This window comes from Vipera berus, assembly GCF_964194415.1.
Source record: "Vipera berus genome assembly, chromosome: W".
Classification (NCBI taxonomy): Eukaryota; Metazoa; Chordata; class Lepidosauria; order Squamata; family Viperidae; genus Vipera; species Vipera berus.
Window position 1 is genome coordinate 65,513,842 of NC_138210.1, and position 20,461 is coordinate 65,534,302.

A 20,461-nucleotide genomic window follows, 5' to 3' on the forward strand; every position below is an offset into this window, starting at 1 on the left:
CTAGAGAGACACCCCCTTCCCTCTCTCAGCTTATTTCCGGTGAAGCGCCTCGGTCCTCCCGGAAGACCGGTCTGTGCCTCACTCCGTCTCGTCTCTTTGATTCAGAGGCTTCTTGCGCATGCGCCCGGAGTTGCTTAAACCATGAGAGTCTTAATCGGTGAGTGGTGGTCGCTCTGGCTTTAAGAGCCGAAGAGCGCCCCTTTGCAATGGGGAGGAACGGCTGTTTTCTTTGCTGCGGGGTTGCTCTGGTTTGTGTGTTTTTTTTTTTTTGCAATTGCAATTAGGGTGCAGGATTATCGCCACCTTGAACTGCGGTCAATACGCGAGATATGTGCAAAGGGTGAACGGGAGATTCCTCTTTGAGGAATGCGGGTCCCGTCCGAGGAGTTGAAAGGCATTGGATAAGGACTTGGGGGAGGGTTCAGGTCGACCTTCAGTTTGGGACAGGTGCTTTTCTCAACCTGCTTCCTTGCTAGGGATGCTGCCTTCAGGAAGGGTGGGATATGCATCTATCAAAGAGAAAAGGGAGGTTTTTTTTTTAAAAAAAAAAAACCATTTATATCCCGCCCTTCTCCCAAGACTCAGGGCGGCTTACAATCTAAAGCACAAATCAATGTGCTTAGCAATAGCCTTCATTCTATGTATATGCCTGCTTATTAGGGCTTTCGCCCCCCCCCCCCCAGCAGCATTATTACAAAGTCAGCTTATTGCCCCCAACAATCTGGGTCCTCATTTTACCTACCTCGGAAGGATGGAAGGCTGAGTCAACCTTGAGCCTGGTGGGACTCGAACCTGCACTAATTGCAGGCAGCTGGTGTTACTTTTCTTTGCAGAAGAAAGACAGGAGTTCTCCCCTCAATAATGTTTTTGTTTTTCATTTAATTCTCTGCCTTCCAGTCAGTGTTGATTTGCTGGTAACCACCTGGATGAATCTCTGCAGCTTTCTTGGCAGTTGTTTGTTTTCTGGAAGGTGGCTTGTCCTTATTTATTTATTTATTTTATTTATTTTAATTCCATTTATATCCCGCCCTTCTCCGAAGACTCAGGGCGGCTTACAAGCTTAGCAGTAGCCTTCATTCTATGTATATGCCTGCTTATTAGGGCTTTCATACACCCCCCCAAGCGGCATTATTACAAAGTCAGCTTAACTGCCCCCAACAATCTGGGTCCTCCTCTTTCCTACAGCTGCGAGAAAAATGACTAGTCCAAGGTCACCTAGCTGGCTTTGTGCCTAAGGCAGATCTGGGATTTCTGATGTCCTGGTTTCTACCCTGATGCCTTAGCTAACACACCAAACTGGCTCACTAGTAATGCATTGCCTGACTTTTCCCTTCCTTCCTCTTGAGAATCCAAAGCTGTTAAAAATCCTCATTTGCTGCAAGAATCTCCCTCTATTCTACTGGTCAGTCCAATAAACAGAATCCTACTGGCTGAGGATTGTGCAGGTGTGACCAAAAAACCCCCACAAAACCCCTATGGCTAGCTCCGTGACTTCAGATGTTCCTGGGAGTTGGCTTCAATCACCCAATCATTTTAATCTTAGGAATGTCTATGGAGGTTCTCGGTCATCTATTCTACGTCATGTTTGTCCCAACATTGCTTTCAAAAAGGCCGCTGGACTTCCTTGATTTTTCTTGGAAGACGTTTCACTTCTCATCCAAGATGCTCCTTCAGTTCTAATGAACTGGTGGCAAATGGAAACAAATTGTATAAATCCTCTCCATTCCCCACCAGTTAGTCAGAACCGAAGAAGCTTCTTGGATGAGAAGTGAAACGTCTTCCAAGAAAAATCAAAGACCTTTTTGAAAGGACGTTTGGGACAATCTTAGCAATGCTTCCTTCAAGGAAAAAAAAGTTAAAAAAATTCTCATAACCTATGTAGGTATACGCCAACCAAAGAGTGTCGAGTGGTGGGTACTAGAAGATGGGCTTTTTCGACAGTGGCTCCTGCTCTATGGAATATCCTCCCTTTGAAGATTAGAATGACTCCAAACCTTTTAGCCTTTCGTAGGGCCCTAAAAACTATGTACTTGGGTTGAATGTGTTAAGAACCCAGTTTCCAGGCTGCGTGGCTAAAATCCATTTAATTTGGATTTTTTTTTCTATTTTTTCATTCTTTTGTTTTATAACATTTTAGTATTTTACTTGTAATATATTTTTTGAATTGTAAACTGGGTGGCTATAGCAATTTAATAATAATAACAAAAACCTCTTTCCCCAATAGAACATTTCCATTCCTTTTTTTGTGGGTGACCCAAACAACTTCCCCCAATTTTTTTGTTTGCTTTGTTGGGTTTTTAAGGAAGTGAGTCGCTTGCCATAAGGAAAGAAAGCTGTTGGATTTATTGAATGGGATATTCAGATTTTAGGAAACAGACAATCTCCTTGAGAACTCTGAAGATGAGGAACATAAGCTTTAATGAACTAAAATTACAACTAAACTTAAGCCAATTTGGTCTAGTGATCAAGGCATCTGGCTAGAAACCAGGAGGCTATGAGTTCCAATTCCACCTTATCGCCTGGTGCGCCAGTTGCGACCCTATCTGGACCGAGATGCCCTACGCACAGTCACCCATGCGCTTGTGACCTCCCGGTTAGACTACTGCAACGCTCTCTACATGGGGCTGCCCTTGAGGACCACTCGGAGGCTTCAGCTGGTGCAGAATGCGGCCGCGCGAGTTGTGATGGGGGTTTCCCGATACTCCCATGTAACACCTCTACTCCGCGAGCTGCATTGGCTTCCGGTTGCCCTCCGGGTGAGATTCAAGGTGCTGGTGATGACCTATAAAGCCCTAAATGGCTTGGGTCCGGGATATCTGAGGGAACACCTGCTGCCGGCATCAAGCTCCCTTCGTCCTGTGCGCTCCCACAGGGAGGGCCTTCTCAGGGTGCCGCTGGTAAAAGACTGCCGGCGGATAACACCCAGGGGGAGGGCCTTCTCAGTGGGTATGCCTGCCCTTTGGAACCAGCTGCCCGTAGAGCTGAGGACTGCCCCCGACCTTTGTTCATTCCGCCGGGACCTGAAGACCTGGCTCTTTGAGCTTTCCGGCCCAGGCTGAGAGTTTTTAATTGGGGGTTTTATATTTTTCAGGGATCAAATTTAATTATTTTTAATTGTTTTTAACTTTTGTATTGTATTGACGTTTTAAAATACCTTGTAAACCGCCCTGAGTCCTACGGGAAAAGGGCGGTATATAAATTCAATAAACTTTAACTTATTATGAAAGACATTTGAGGGACTTTGGTCCAGTCCCTCTCTCTTAGCCCAACCCAACTCAAAAGGTTATCGCTGTGGAGAAAACCAGAGGAGGAAAGAGCATTAGATATGCTCACTGTCTTGAGTTATTTATAGCAATAATGAATAAAAATATCTAAAATATAACATAGTCACATTGATTTGAAGGGAGGGCAGTTGGGAAACTTAGATTGAATATTAAGCAAAAGAAACTTAAAAGGGTGCATCTTTTTTCAGCGCAATCTTATGTGTTCCCAAGTAAGCCAAAACAAGCTCCTGGAGTAAAAGCAGGATATGAGCTTAACAGAGAAATAATTTCTCAACAGGATTGCGGTTGTTTTAACTGTCTCATTCACTATTCCATCATCTCTTTTTGAATGTAATTTAGGTGGCGGGACTGGATTTATTGGCCGAAACTTAAGCCGGGTGCTAAGAAGCCAAGGCCATGAAGTCACCTTTATTTCTCGTCAGCCTGGAAAGAACCGATTAACTTGGGTAAGGGATGGGCTTAAGACAAGCTGAAACTTAGAAGGATATTTTTAAATGCATTCCAGACTGGACGGTTGCAATTTAATTTCTTCTGAAGTGACGGTGGAGGAAAGGTTTGTATAGATGAAGAGGAGAGATGGAGGACAAAGTTACAGAAAAACCTGAAGAATCTATAGGGCAGCTTACGAGAGAAGTTAGATGAATTAAGGACAAAGTGGAAATTTTAGGAAGTAAAACAAATAATGAACAAAGAGACGGAGAAGGACTTAGACAATCTGGCATTACTGGAGCAGAGAGAAAATAAATTTTATTTCAGATTTACAGCTGTTCCAGAGAAGACTCCAGAAAAAAGATTCTTCTAGCCTTAATAAAAACTTTTTTTTTTTAATGGGATGAGGATGATATGGAGGTAGAAATGGTCAAAGTGTATTGAATCAACAGACGATTGGCAACATCAAAAAATGTACCAAGAAGGACTAGAGGCTTGCCATTTCTTTCCTTGCTGACAAAAGCTTCTCCCGTTGAACGCTAAGATCCAGTGACAAAGAACAGAACAGCTTGTTTGGGTGCTCATTCGCTGTAGGTGGGGACAGCAAAGTTAATGTTGGGGAATGAATGAGCCATTTGTAGTTGAAATGAATACAGGTAGTCCTCGCGTTACAACAGATTGTTTAGTGACCGTTCGAAGTTACAGCGGCACTGAAAAAAGTGTCCTATGACCATTTTTTCACACTTAGGACGGTTGGAGTATGCCAATGGTCACGTGATCAAAATTCAGATGGCAACCGACTCGTATTTATGATGGTTGCCATTACCGAGAGCTGTGTCATCCCTTTTTGTGACCTGACAAGCAAAGTCAAGGGGGAAACCAGATTCACTTAACAAGCTATTCTCCAAAGCACCTGAAAGCAGGACAAAGAAGCAACGGATGGAAACTAGTCAAGGAGAGAAGCAACCTAGAACTAAGGAGAAACTTCCTGACAGTTAGAACAATTAACCAGTGGAACAACCTGCCTCCAGAAGTGGTGAATGCTCCAACACTGGAAGTTTTTAAGAGGAGACTGGACAGCCATTTGTCTGAAATGGTATAGGGTTTCCTGCCTGAGCAGGGGGTTGGACTAGATGACCTCCAAGGTCCCTTCCAACTTTATTATTATTGATACTGTTGTTGTTGTTGTTGTTATTATTGTTGTTGTTGTTGTTGTTGTTATTGTTATTATTATTATTATTATTATTATTATTATTATTATTATTATTATTATTATTATGTTACTAACTTAACAACTGCAGTGATTCACTTAACAGCTATGGCAAGAAAGGTCCTAAAGTGGAGCCAAAGTCACATAACAGCTGTCTCACTTAGCAACAGAAATGTTGCGCTCAGTTTATGCTCATAGGTTGAGGACTATCTGTAGTTAAGAATATAACCTCTAACATATCGTAGGACGAGAATTGATTTAGTCTATAGAAGGCAGAAATCAGAAGGACTCTAAGAATACCTTTTCAATCCTAATAATAATAATTAAAAGGTTTAAGCTTTATATGAACCATAGTGGAGCTCGCTTCACCCGATGCAATGGAGCAACTAGATTGGTGTAGAATTTAAATTGGGGTGCAAGGAGAAAGGAGGGAAAGATAGAAATCAAGGTGGCTATGCAGATGACATGTAAAATAGATTGCAGATTGCCTTGATCAATTAACATTTGCCAATGGAGAGTTCCTTTAAATAATGTGAGACTATCCATTAATGTCACCTGGAAATCAACCACAAAAAATTGCTTGTATATTTTGGACATGTTGGGTAACGTTTTCTGTCTAGTTTTCTTTCTATTTCTGTTCTGAGTATTTGGGATAAGGTAGAAAAATGTACCCTTTTCAACTGTGGAGAGTTAGCTAAAATGATTATTATACAACCTTAGAAAGAAATTACATTTCATTTGTAGCAACCATCAGATAAGAAAGACAGGAGCCATTTAGGAAAAACCCATCTTAAGGGATCAAACAGTTAAAAGCGCTTGTACCTTCAGACTTGCAAGATTCTATTAATAAACTCCCTTTTTATGATCTTGTAATCCCTTAATTCGGGGGTAGAATCGGGTGACTAGATAGAACAGAGCGTTTGTTCGTGGCAGTTTTTTTTTTCTTTGTGCCCTGGGAGAGAAATATCTGCATTACCTGGGCTTGAACTCTCAACCTTCTGAGTAGGAGGCAAACATCTTCACCACTAAGCCACAGCGTTGCTTATTTGCAAGATTCTATTAATGTAGCCTTATAATAAAGTATAATTAGGTCATACAATTGTGTTTCCTGTCTGGTTTATCTGGGAAGGCTGTCAAAATGCATTTGTTTGTCAGATTTAAATTAGGTTTAGGGTTTCTTTTTTTGCAAATGAGCAAGATGGAAGACTTTTGTCATATCTGGAAAGTTCTGCTCATAATATTTTTCTAGATTTTCTCTTATTCCTTCAGCAATAATTGATTCGATGTTTCCGTGTATTGCTAATACTATTGCAGACGCAGCAGCTTTTTCTCTCTGTTAATTACGGTGATATAATAATATACGTTTGAAAGAGGGAAAAAAAATAACCTGAGAAAAACCCCTGAGCTTGTGTTTTCGTTTCTAGGATGAACTCTCCCGTGTAGGCCTGCCTTCCTGTGAAGGAGTGGTCAACCTGGCTGGAGTAAATGTCCTCAATCCTTTGCAGAGGTAAGTCTCAATCATTTTGGACAGGGTCAGCTGCAGGACACTAATGTGGTTTACTCAGATTCTGCAACTGTTAATAATAATAATAATAAGTTGGAAGGGACCTTGGAGGTCATCTAGCTTCCTCAGTTGTGCTTAGAAGTAGGAATGTTAAGCAAAATTCAACAAGAAGTCTTGCTTCCAGAATAGTTCTGTTCTATTCTATTCAATTCTGTTCTATTCTGTTCATTCCGCTCCATTCCATTTCAGCAAGAAATCTTGCCTCCAGAATTGTTCCGTTCTATTCCATTCCGCTCCATTCCACTTCACCCCACCCCACTCAACCCTTTCCCTATCTCTGTCCCTATTCCTATCCTAATTTTTTTAATATGTATTCTATATTCTGTTTGTCTAGAACTGGAGCCACAATAGTTTTCCAGGACTCTCCATTCAGAATGAGAGAATAGGGGGCTGGGAATTTCTGAGCCCAGAGAAGAACTTTGATTTAATTAAAAAGTTAAAAGCTTTTACCCTGATTTCCTTTCATGTTGTTTAAAAATGTCCCCTTCCTTCATCTTAATTGTTAAAATTCAGTGACCACATGAGGAAGGACTTTGCATGGCTACAGTCAAGGTTTGAGGTGCTGTGATAAGCCTTGAGGCTTCAGGATGTGCACCCCCTTGGTAGGGCATAAGCAGATTTGTGTATTGAAGGTTTCTAAAAGAACTTAGTTCGGTAGGGAAGATTGGATCATGGAGAAGAACTTAAAAACATAGTAAGGGAAATATGCAGAGCCTGGCTTCTAGAATTCTTTTCAACTGCTTTACCAGCTGTGGTTTTAGGAGACAGCTGTATTCTTTGTCATGCATTGTGTCTGCTCGTTTCTGCTTTCCTCCTCTTGCTGTGTTTACATTTGGATGCACAAGTTGAGATGCCTATCGTCTGTTCGGACCACAGGACCAGGAGAAAAGGGAAGTTGGTAAAATGGAGCCATCAACAATATTCTAAGCTATTGCTGTCAAGTTTCCAACGTATGGGCTTTTCAAGTGACTCTGAGGCATGGTTTACCTTAAAAGTCTTTTATTTAGCCTAATACACCGGCAAATGCTTGCTTGAAGGAAGCTGGAATCTGACATCTCCGCCCCCTTGCACAATATATTAAACCCAATTCTCCACCTTTCTAATTTTGTCATTAATCATATTCTCCAATTAATTTAAAGAATCAGTTTTCCTTCCGTTAGACAACCCGCCAAGTTCTTATCTTCTTTAATTTCAGACAGCCTTGAGGCACAATCTTCCTCCTCCCTCCTCCCAGCCTTAATCTTATCTCTTAAAGCAATGCACAAGTTTAACATATGAAATAGCTGCTTCTTCATCTCTTGTCAAGCAAGAACATTCGATGTTAGCAGCGTTGACAATTGCCCAGCTACCTCTCCCTTGAGGATGTACTAGAGCAGGAGTCTCCAAACTTGGCAACTTTAAGACTTGTGGACTTCAAATCCCAGAGTTCCTCAGCCAGCCATGCTGGCTGAGTTCACAAATCTTAAAGCTGCCATGTTTGGAGACCTCTGGACTAGACATATTTGTAGGAAGATGATGATATTATTATTATTATTATTATTATTATTATTATTATTATTATTATTATTATTGTTATTAATAATAATAATAATAATAATTATTGTTGTTGTTGTTGTTGTTGTTGTTATTATTATTATTATTATTATTATTATTATTATTATTATTATTATTATTATTATTATTATTATCTGCCGATCCTGACATAATCCAGCCATTTTCAAATTTCTTTTTCAATTGCCAACTTCTCCCACCCCACCACGCTTGGTCTGATCTATTCTGCTTCTCTGCCTACAAAAACACACACTGGACCGAATGTCCCATTTCATAATTTCATTTCCAGTATTTAATTTAGTTGAAATGAAAAAAGAAAAGAAAAGGATCTTGTATATGGCAAAAAAGATTCAGCTCGCAAGCTGAACGTCATTGCCTTTGTAACCCTTATGACCTGTTAGAGAAAAGACGCTTGTTCTGTATTGTATATGTAAACATTCTTTCAATGGAAGTGTATATATGTTAACAAGTACAAATATTAGGCATCGTCAAAGTATATAAGTAAAGCCGCTTGACAGGAATACACGCGGGAACTTTGACAGCTGTCAAAGTTCCCCGCACTGCGCAGGCGCCTCCACTGACAGCTCGCGGCTGTCAAACTCCGGACCGTGAAGAAGCCTGAGCTGTCAAAGCGTCCACCGCACAGCGCAGGCGCAACCACTGACAGCTCGCGGCTGTCAAAACACCACACCACGCGAAAGCCGGAGCTGTCAGAAGAAGACGACGCTGATTGGTCCCCATCTGACACGGCGCCAAAACAAACACTTCTGATTGGTCCTCGCGACCAGCTGCCGGCTATAAAAGCCGAACAAGTCATTCAATGTTGTCTTGCTCTAAATAAACTTGTTGTTAACTAGCCTGTCGTCCCGAGCGGTCCTTTGGCTACTTCACTGGCGACGAAGGTGGGATCGCTCCGGAGCTGAAGTCACGGCCGAGGAAGAGAGTTCCCGGCAAGAGCTGACACGGAAGTTTTAACTTCCATCGGAGCAACCCAGGACCGGACGACATGGCAAACTTCGGCCGTGTGAGGGAGTTTGATACCCGCCATCCCGAGAGATGGCAATCACACCTCGGCCAAGTTGAAGGATTTCTCCTCGTCAGTAAAATCACTGACGACCGAGCAAAGGCCGCCGCCCTGCTGTACATCAGCGGGCCCCCGGTGTACGACGCAGCCGTCGGGCTGTTCAGCCCAGTGCCCATCACGGAAGTCTCCTACGCGGACCTGGTGGACCAGCTGAACAAGTACTACATGCCGGCTCGCTCGGAACTGTACTGGCGGGTGCAATTCGCACAAAAGAAACAACGGCAGGACGAGCCCGCCAACGAGTTCATCGCCGGGGTCAGACACGCCGCGCGGAACTGCTGCTTCCCCGACCTGGAAGACCGCATCAGAGACCAGGTGGTGATCGGTCTGAGGGACGAGAAGCTACAAAAAAAACTGACGTCCAAACCCGACATGAATCTGGCTGAGCTGACCAGGGAGATCATGGCATACGAACACAGCCACAAAAAGAAGCCGACGAACACGACCCCAGAGACCCCGGCGACCGTCTACCAGGAAAGCGCAACCTTCAGCGACAGCGGAGAGTCGGTAGATTTCACCGATGGAGAAGCCCTACAGCGCAGGATGGAGCACCGACAGCCGAGGAGGGGCAAAACGTCGGACCGCCGAGGATTCAGGGACCCTCCACCGCCACCCCCGCGTTACGTGCAACGAGCCGCCTGTGCCAGCTGCGGGGGCAACCATGCCCGAGGAAGCTGCCGCTTTAGGAACGCAAAATGCCACAACTGCGGGAAGACTGGCCACATCAAGCCGGTGTGCCGCAGCAAGGGCCGGGACAACGTCAATGAGGTGGAGGCAAACCCCCCAGGTAGGCCGGCTGCCCAGGCCAACAGGGAAACCCCACCAGGCAACCGGGTTGAGACAATCGATAGGGTAAACTGCATAAGTTCCAAGGTTAAGGTCTGGGTCAGAATTCAGGGGGTGCCTTGCCACATGGAGGTGGATTCAGGGTCAGCGGTCTCCTTAATTTCGCTAACAACCTATCAGGAGATCTGTCAGAAAGGCCGAAGACAAATTCCCCTGAAACAAACTCAGGTTCACCTTGCAGACTTCCAGAAAACCCCTATTCCGTTGGAAGGGAAAGCCAAGGTCCTTGTACAGTATAAGGGGTTCAAAGGTCCCCTGGAGGTTTTAGTTACGCCAGGGAACCGTACCAACTTGATAGGGCTTAACTGGTTCACTCCACTAGGCATCGCCTTATCAGGGGTTAATACCATTCAAACACCCAGCCTGGAAGCCGTTTGCGAAAAGTACGCCGACGTTTTCGATGGCACTTTAGGGAAATATACAGGTTCCCCCATTTCCCTGCAATTAAATCCAGCAATCCAACCAATTAAAATAAGAGCTAGGAGGGTACCCTTTGCCCTCAAAGAAAAAATTGAAAACGAGCTTGACCGACTCGTGAGTCTAGGGGTGCTTGAGCCAACAGATGGGGGAACCTGGGAGACCCCTATTGTCACCCCAATCAAACCTAATGGCGAAGTGAGAGTATGCGCTGACTATAAGGCGACAGTCAACCTAGCCCTCAGCCCCCATGCTTACCCGGTGCCAGCGGTAAGGGACGTATTTGCTTCCATCCGCTCTGGCACCATTTTCGCCAAGCTTGACCTCACGCAGGCGTATTTACAACTGCCTGTCACAGACGACACCGCGGAAGCGCAAACTATTGTCACCCACCGCGGTGCTTTTAAAGTTAAGAGGCTTCAATTCGGCATATCTGCAGCCCCGGGTATCTTCCAGGGTATCATGGAAAAGACCTTGAAGGGAATACCCGGGGTCTGCCCCTATTTCGACGATGTTCTCATCGCCGGAGAAAATGAAGCTAGTTTAGCTGACAGGTTGTCAGCTGTGCTGAGCCGGCTCAGAGAAGCCGGTCTCAAACTTAAGCGGGAAAAGTGCTCCATTGGAGTCACTTCTACAGAATTCCTAGGGTATAAAATCGATAGCCAGGGCATCCACCCCACCTCTGAGAAACTAAGGGCTATTCAAACCGCACCCAGCCCTAGGAATAAGCAAGAGCTTCAATCCTTTTTGGGACTGTTAAACTTTTACCATGCTTTCATTCCCCACAAAGCCACTATTGCAGAGCCTCTCCATAGGCTCCTTGACAAGGGTACAACTTGGTCCTGGACCAAGGAACATGAAAATAGTTTCCAATCGTTAAAAAAGATTATCTGTCAAAGCTCAACCATCACCCTTTTCAGAGAAGACACCCCAATATGCATCGCTTGCGATGCCTCTCCCTACGGAATTGGGGCAGTCTTAAGTCACCTATTCAAGGATGGCACACAAAGACCCATAGCCTTCTATTCTCGCACTCTGACCAAAGCTGAAAGAAACTATGCACAAATTGACAGGGAAGCCCTAGCGATAGTAGCAGGGGTCAAAAAATTTCATGATTATCTGTATGGAAGACCATTTACGATATTTACAGATCACAAACCCCTGCTAGGCATATTTACTTGGAATAAAATTACACCACAAATTCTCTCTCCGAGAATCTTAAGATGGTCAACGTTCTTAGCAGCCTATTCTTATCAACTAATACATAAACCAGGTAAGGAATTGGGACATGCTGACTGCCTCAGCAGACTGCCCATACAAACCAGGGACTCAGATCCAGCCCCAGCCAGCCAAATTTTAGCAATCTCTCAACTTCCTGAATGCCCCCTGACTGCAAACATAATAGCTAATAATTCAGCAAAAGATAAAATACTTGCCAGAGTCCTCAAATGGGCCACAACTGGGTGGCCAGCTCAAAACCCACAACCCAAATTCCAACCTTATTATAATAGGAAAAACGAGATTTCAACACATAGAGGATGCCTGCTATGGGGAAATAGGGTCATCATACCAGAGGAAAACATAGACCAAACATTACACATTTTACATGAAGGGCACCCTGGAATTGTAAAAATGAAAGCAATGGCTAGAAGTTACGTGTGGTGGCCTAGCATAGATAAACAAATTGAAAAGTATGTGGGTGGGTGTTATACCTGTCAGGAGACCAGGAATGAACCCCCCCAGGCCCCGATCCATAAATGGGAGACTACAAGGAACCCTTGGTCACGTATACATATAGATTTTGCAGGGCCTATCCAGGGCCAAAGTTTCTTAATAGCAGTGGACAGCTATTCCAAGTGGCTGGAAGTCACGCCCCTTAGGAAAACAACGTCCGCAGCCACTATTCAAGCCTTACGGAAAATATTCGCAACACACGGCCTACCTGACACCATAGTTTCCGACAATGGACCTCAATTCACCTCTCGTGAATTTCAGATCTTCGCTACGAGGAATTGTATTAGGCTGGTCACGTCGGCGCCGTTCCACCCATCGTCGAACGGAATGGCAGAAATTATGGTACGATCCACGAAAGAAGCGTTAAAAAAATTCGTTAAAGGGAACTGGCAGAGGCAACTCAGCCAGTTCCTCTTAGCACAACACACAACGCCATGCTCCACAACCGGCAAATCACCAGCGGAATTAAGATGGGGAAGGAGGCTAATAACACGTCTCGACAGACTGCACCCCGACACATACCCAGAAGAACCACAACACCCCCACCCCGGCCGCACACTTAACCCTGGTCAACTAATATGGGCAAGATCATACACAGATAAAAACAAGTGGGTCCAAGGGACTGTAATAAAACAAACAGGGCCCATCTCATACCTTATAGCTACGCAGGCACAGGGCAACATACGCCGCCATATTGACCAGCTCAGACCCAGACAACCACCACACAATGCTGAGCAACCAACCAGTGCCGACGTACAACCCCCACCGGAAATGCTGCCTATCCCAAACCAGGAAGTTGAACATCAAAATGAAGAACTAGACCCAGACCACCCACCGCCCCTTCGCCGATCAACCAGGAATCGGAAACCACCCACCTATCTAAAAGACTATCAGTGGGCAGGTTCAAACATCCAAGCGGAAAGAAACGCACCAGGGGAGGGGTAAGGGGTGTATTGTATATGTAAACATTCTTTCAATGGAAGTGTATATATGTTAACAAGTACAAATATTAGGCATCGTCAAAGTATATAAGTAAAGCCGCTTGACAGGAATACACGCGGGAACTTTGACAGCTGTCAAAGTTCCCCGCACTGCGCAGGCGCCTCCACTGACAGCTCGCGGCTGTCAAACTCCGGACCGTGAAGAAGCCTGAGCTGTCAAAGCGTCCACCGCACAGCGCAGGCGCAACCACTGACAGCTCGCGGCTGTCAAAACACCACACCACGCGAAAGCCGGAGCTGTCAGAAGAAGACGACGCTGATTGGTCCCCATCTGACACGGCGCCAAAACAAACACTTCTGATTGGTCCTCGCGACCAGCTGCCGGCTATAAAAGCCGAACAAGTCATTCAATGTTGTCTTGCTCTAAATAAACTTGTTGTTAACTAGCCTGTCGTCCCGAGCGGTCCTTTGGCTACTTCATGTTCCTTGGGAGGAAAGCCATGGCAAATCTAGACAGCACACTAAAAAGCAGAGATATCACCCTGTCAACAAAAGTGCGTATAGTCAAGGCTATGGTCTTCCCAGTTTCAATGTATGGCAGTGAAAGCTGGACCATAAAAAAGGCTGAGTGCCAAAGAATTGTGGCCTTTGAACTGTGGTGCTGGAGAAGACTCCTGCGAGTCCCTTGGACTGCAAGGCGATCAAACCGGTCAGTCCTAGAGGAGATCAACCCTGACTGCTCTTTAGAAGGTCAGATCCTGAAGCTAAAACTCAAATACTTTGGCCACCTAATGAGAAGGAAGGACTCACTGGAGAAGAGCCTAATGCTGGGAAAGATTGAGGGCAATAGAAGAAGGGGACGACAGAGAATGAGGTGGCTGGATGGAGTCACTGAAGCAGTAGGCGTGAGCTTAAATGGACTCCAGAAGATGGTAGAGGACAGGAAGGCCTGGAGGAACGTTGTCCATGGGGTCGCGATGGGTCGGACACGACTTCACAGCTAACAACAACAATAGGGTTAAAGTCCTCTGTAATCAGTCAGGGTATCTCTATCCAACCTTGATGGGTTGTCATTTACCTGCAGGAAACCAAAGGCCTTTCTTTCTTCCTCCAATTCTATGCAGAGAGATCAAACTCTTGATTTCTAGAAGACGCAAGTTCTTTGATGCCACGCAAGGCAATCAGAGGGGTTTTGCTAGAAAGACATTTTTTTCTGGCTGGAATGCTCAGTAGACTTAAGGTTGTGAAAATAGGCTTCCAATGAAGATGGCCTTCAGGGAGAGATCCCTGAAGTGTTTTTTCCCTGGGCTGTGGCTCTTCAATTACTAACTGAAGGGACTGGCATTTCTTCAGTTTTTATGACCCACCCCGATCAGGGAGAGTCTAAAACAGGCGTGTCAAACTCAATTTCATTGAGGGCCGCATCAGCATTGCGGTTGCCCTCAGGGGGCCGGGTGGGTATGGCCAGGGTGAGCGTGGCCTACTGGGTGGGCGTGGCTAGAGTGCGTATGGCCTACTGGGTGGGCGTGGCCAGCTCTACATCGTTCGCATCAAGGGTGCCTATGGGGGCCTGGGCAGGAGTGGGACAGATCTGAGGGTCTCTGGCAGAAGGAGGGTCTCTGGGCCAGGGCCAAGGCAGTGGGGGCCGTACCCTCACTGTTTCCAGGATGGCTTCGTGGGCCGCATGAAACCACTTTGCGGGCCGGATCTGGCCCCCGGGCCTTGTGTTTGACATGTCTGGTCTAAAAATTACCCTTCAAAAGCCTCCAAAACAGCTGAGGTCTGCAAGCAACTTCAGGAGCTGTGCTTCAAAGTTGCTGCATGCCAAATGCTAGTGTGTGTGTATGTGGCGGGGGAGGGCTGCATTCTGTTCGTTACTGAAAATAGGCAATGTTACTGGAAGGACAAGACGTATCTTTGAAAGACTGATGTCTTTGGGGGCTTCTGCAGGTGGAATGATGCCTTCCGTCAGGAGGTCATTTCCAGCCGCGTAGAGACCACAAAGTCCTTGGCGAAAGCCATCAGAGATGCTGAACACCCACCTCAGGCCTGGGTCCTTGTCACCGGCATAGGTATTAACCACAGTGCTGTCATGTAACTTTTTTTTGCTGTCGCTTTGACTGTAAGTAAGTAGTGAGTGTAAGTACGGGTAGTCCTCAACTTACGACCACAACTGAGCCCAAAATTTCCGTTGTTGAGTGAGTTTTGCCCCACTTTACCACCTTTCCTGCCACAGGTTGTAAAGCGAAGCACTGCAGTTGGTTAAGTTAGTAACATGGTTGTTAAGCGAATCTGCCTTCCCCATGGACTCTGCTTGTCAGAAGGTCACAAAAGGTGAACGCATGACCCAGAGACACTGCAACCGTCGTAAATACGAGTCAGTTGCCAAGTGTCTGAATCCTGGATCATGGGATCACAGGGATGCCACAACAGTTGTAAGTGTGAAAACGTTCATAAGTCACTTTTTTCCAGTGCCGTTGTAACTTCAGATGGTCATTAAATGAACTGTTATAAGTCGAGGATTACCTGTAATAGGAAAAGGGTTTTGGGATCTGAATGTAGTCTCTCAGCTTTGATGGAAACTTCTTTTAAAACAATTCGTGTTAAGAACTTTCAACCATTGAGCAGCAATTTTGCTTATATAGCAACAGATAAAATTATGTGTCTACATCAAGAGCCTTAAAACCATTGACCTTATGGCTTGGTTCCGTTGAATATTCATAAACATTCTGACCAGTCAGTGTGAAGATTGTAGTGAAAGAATGTTGACAAGCAGCCTTAATATATTAGGGCAGCGTTCGTCAACCTTGTCAACATTCAAGAGGTGTGGACTTCAACTCCCAGAATTCTTCATCCAGCATGGCTGGCTGGGGAATCCTGGGAGTTGAAGTCCACACATCTTGAAGTTGACAAGGTTGAAAAACACTGTATTAGGGTCTGCTTGAAATGGATGCGTTTTTTCCTTTGGGGTTTAGGGCTAATCGAGGATTGATTGCAAAAGATGGCATCGGAGAGGGAAGCGTGCCAGTGAGGTAGAAAAGTCAAAACTTGGCTAAAGTCGTTTGAAGTAGATGGTGGTTCAGTGAATACAGCCATTACAGTTTAAGTCATGATTTGGGCTGTAGGGCAGGGGTCCCCACCCCCCATGCCGTAGACCACTACTGGGCCATGGCCTGTTCAAAACTGGGCCATGTGAGAAATGGGGAAGTGCGTGTGTCTGATGCTCGCACAAATTGCTGTGCTTGCGCTAGCATGCAAATTTCCATTCACGTGAATGGAGCTTTGCACGTGAGCACAATTGCCCTCTACACACGAGTGGAGCTTCGTGCGCAAGCGCCTGCTGCTCATGCAAATGGAGCTTCATGCGGGAATGCAAGCACCCTCTGCTCGTGTGTGAAACTCCATCCAAATGGAGCTATGTGCACATGCATGCTCCTGCCACCCACAGGTTCTCCCCCCACACACACATGTTGGGCTGGGGGACCGCTGCGGTACGGTGTTCAAACACCAATCAACAGTGGTTTGTTCAATAAAAATGTGATTAAGCAAACAAGCTTTTAGTGTGTGACGTGGGTCAAAGGAATTTATAGCTAAGTAAATAATACAGGAGCGCTTGGGAGTGGGGAGGTGGGCTAGAGGTGGAGGTCTCGCCTTAAAATCAGGAGGTTGTGATTAGGTAGTGTCAGATATTTCTCTTTCTGGCCTCAGTGAGTAATTATCTGCTGTGAACTCTGTGTAGGTGTCAGGAAGGGCATCTGGCCAGTAAACGCTTGAGTTGCCCTGGCACCACCCATAGGGAAGGGGTTACAGGGTCGTTAAAAAAAAATAGAATAGTGGTATATATGGCCCTACAGAGGTTCATGAACTCCAGGTCCTATATTCTGTATTAAGGACGTTCCATGCTGTTATGAATTGTAGAGCACCAATATCTGGAGGGTTAAAGGTTTCCAATCCGGCGTTAAAAAAAAGAATAGGTACGAATAGTGATTAAGTCAAGATATGTTTTGGAAACCTCAAAAAGAGCTAGTTTCTGTATTCTTGAACTAAGTGAGTAATAATCTCTGCAGCTTGTTTTGGGGAAAAGTATGTCTCAAAATATTTTGGTAGATGTATTCCAAAGTTCAATTCTAAAAGATGGGTGGTCGTCTGAAGAGCTATAAAATATTTGCATGGAGTACAGTTCCATAATAAATCACTGTATAATATCTCCTCCAGGATATTACCGGCCCAGCCACACCACCAAATACACTGAAGAAAGTCCAGGTGGAGACTTTGATTTCTTCTCGCGCTTGGTGACTTCTTGGGAAGAAGCAGCTAAAATTCCTAGTGAAGCTACTCGCCAAGTGGTAGTGAGATCTGGTAAGAGAGGATGTGCAATGTGTGAACATTTATTTGTAGACTACAAATTCCAAACTTCTGCTTTGAAGAGACTTTGTATACTGCTTGGTCTACAAAATTCAATTCTCATTCAGTGCAACACTTCATTCTTGTGGCTTTAGGTCACAAATAGCAATAGCACTTAGACTTATGTAGCACTTCATAGTGCTTTACAGACTTGTCTAAGCGGTTTACAGAGTCAGCCTATTGCCCCCAACAATCTGGGTCCTCATTTTAACGACCTCGGAAGGATGGAAGGCTGAGTGAGCCTTGAGCCGGTTAGAATCGAACTGCTGGCAGCCGGCAGTCAACAGAAGTAGCCTGCAGTACTGCACTCTAACCACTGCGCCATCACGGCTCATGTTGTCTTTGTTTTCCCTGATGAGGAACAATACCAAGCACATCTCTTTCTTCTTACCTCAAAAATAACTGGAATAACTTGTGGCTGGTGTCACATACACATTAAGCCACAGTGTAGCTTGCTTGGTGCGTACCATGTCAATAAACTTCAGTTTTCTAGCTTGGTGTGTTTATAAGAGACCCATTCCATTGGGGCGTCTTCAGAGAACCAGATCATAGGCCAGTGTGTAAGGGAAGCCTATGTGAAATAACACTTTGTAACTATGTAACTATACCTCTATTTGCTTTAAGGTGCTGTGCTGGGCAAAGATGGTGGTGCCATTAGCCAGATGATATGGCCTTTCCGCCTTGGCCTGGGAGGCCCCATTGCTTCTGGACACCAGCCTTTCCCATGGATCCACGTAGCAGACCTGGCAGGAATTGTGACCCATTCCCTGCAGAAAGAAGGCCTGAGGGGCATCTTAAACGGTGTCTCGCCGTCTGCAGTTGACACCACAAACGAGGACTTTGCCCGAGCAATGGGGTCGGTGCTCAAACGTCCAGCCTTCTTGCCTCTGCCGGGTTTCGTAGTGAAAGCCGTTTTTGGCTCTGAGCGAAGCACCATGCTGCTTGAAGGGCAGCGGGTGGTCCCCAAGAGGACTCTCGAGAGCGGCTACACATTTGCATTCCCCGATCTTTCCTCTGCTCTCCAGGATATCTTAGATTGACCTGAGAGGTGTGAGGAGGCCGCATGTCACCATATTTCCGTTTTGTCTAATACTTGCTGGGTAGGCGCACGCTCAGTCTTGTCAGTAGGTTGGTTTTTGTAATTCCGTAGGTTTGTTTGAGCACTGGAGTTTCCAAGTCAGGAAGTTGCTCTGTCCAAAAAGGTTGGCTTCTTTCAAGAGAATAAAATCTATGTCATGGTGGAAACAGTGCTGTGAGAAGAGGAGTAGTTTGCGGTGATTCCTCTTGTGGATGTTAGGTCTTCCATCTTTTCTTCTAGAGGTTCTCCTACACCAGGGGTAGGCAACCTCGGCTCTTTTATGATTCATGGACTTCAACTCCCAGATTTCTGGGAGTTGAAGTCCATGAGTCATAAAAGAGCCAGGGTTGCCTACCCCTGTCCTACACCAACTGAACGATTATTTGGACGGGCAGCAAAATGTTATAGTATCTGTGAAACAATGCGCTAGTCTTTGAACGGAGAATGCCAGTTGCGGATTCCCATGTTGGGTGAACTTTGCAATGTATTTTTATTTTTATTTTGGGGGGGGCAGTGCGGTGGCCTAGAGGTTAAGATGCTGGGCTTGCCGACCACAAGAGAAAACAAAGGAGGCAGTGGTCCCAAAGGTGTGTTTTTTTTTCCTAAAGGCAACTGAGCTTCGTTTTTCCTTGAAGATGTTTCGCTTCTCATCCAAGAAGCTTCTTCAGTTCTGACCGAATGGTGGAGGATGGAAGGCTTTATGTTCCCTGCAGCCATCTGACTGTTAGAACTCATTCTGAGAGTTGTTGAGACCACTTGGAGGTTTATCTATGCTCTCAGGGTCACCTGAATGGTGCAAATGGGTGTGGACCATTATTGGGACTCCTGAAAGGACTGTATTGAAAACAGGAGATAGGTGGTGTCGTATCTTTTGAAGACAGTGAAGTCTGGACCTAGAAGACTGCTGGTTTGAAAGAGGGGTCAAAGAGGCCATTTGCATTAAGATTGTATAGCATTCTGTCAACAGAGGAAGAAGATACAACACTAGCTATCTCCTGTTTACAACAGTCCTTTCAGCCGTTCCAAGAAAGTTCAACACCCGTTTGCGCTATTCAGGTGACCCTGAGGGCACAAACAAACCTCCCAGCGGCCTCAACGACTCTCAGAAAGAGTGCGAACGACCAGATTTCATTTCATTTATTATATTTGTATACCGCCCTTCTCCCGAAGGATTCAGGGCGGTGAACAGGGCACATATAAAAATACAGAATACAAAAATTAAAAAAAGAATTAAATAAGAGCCCGATCTAAAAACAGTAGAATAATATAAAAATCCACAATAAAAACCCCAGCACATCCCCCATCAGGCCAGGCCGGCTTGTTCAAATAGGTAGGTCTTCAGACCGCGTCGGAAGGAGCAAAGGTCAGGTGCCATCCGGAGCTCAACCGGCAGCTGATTCCATAAATCCGGGGCGCCCACAGAGAAGGACCTCCCCCTGGGGGCCACCAGCCGACATTCTCTGACCGGTGGCACCCTGAGGAGGCCCTCTCTGTGGGAACGCACAGGGCGGAGGGAAGTTGACACCGGCAGCAGGTGATCCCCGAGGTACTCTGGACCCATGCCATGTAGGGCTTTGAAAACCATTACCAAAACCTTGAATCTCACCCGGAAGACAACTGGTAGCCAATGCAGCTCACGGAGCAAAGGTGTAATATGGGAGTACCGGGAAACTCCCAAGACAACTCTCGCAGCTGCATTCTGCACCAGCTGGAGCCTCCGAGTGGTCTTCAAGGGAAGCCCCATGTAGAGAGCGTTGCAGTAGTCCAGACGAGAGGTCACGAGCGCATGAGTGACCGTACACAGGGCATCCCGGTCTAGATAGGTCCGCAACTGGCGCACCAGGCGAACCTGGGCGAAAGCCCCCCTAGTCACAGCCACTATATGATCTTCCAGAGTAAGCCACGAATCTAGGAGGACT

At 45.6% G+C, this 20,461-nt stretch overlaps 1 protein-coding gene across 1 annotated transcript; it reads left to right on the plus strand.

Annotated features, from left to right (window-relative positions):
- Positions 1-24: 24 nt before the first annotated feature.
- Positions 25-18,894, plus strand: LOC308676710 (epimerase family protein SDR39U1-like). The gene is made up of 6 exons (XM_081342703.1): positions 25-157; positions 3,624-3,730; positions 6,348-6,430; positions 15,011-15,132; positions 17,276-17,419; positions 18,089-18,894. Exons 1-6 carry the CDS (start codon positions 142-144, stop codon positions 18,502-18,504), a joined length of 888 nt encoding a protein of 295 aa, XP_081198829.1. The 5' UTR covers positions 25-141; the 3' UTR covers positions 18,505-18,894.
- Positions 18,895-20,461: the final 1,567 nt, after the last annotated feature.

What these genes read in the sequence shown, in the direction of transcription:
- LOC308676710 (XM_081342703.1), top strand. An exon ending in GTCCTCAATCCTTTGCAGAG is followed by an intron (nt 6,431 to 15,010) that starts GTAAGTCTCAAT and finishes GGGCTTCTGCAG; the next exon opens with GTGGAATGATGCCTTCCGTC. An exon ending in CCAAGTGGTAGTGAGATCTG is followed by an intron (nt 17,420 to 18,088) that starts GTAAGAGAGGAT and finishes ATTTGCTTTAAG; the next exon opens with GTGCTGTGCTGGGCAAAGAT.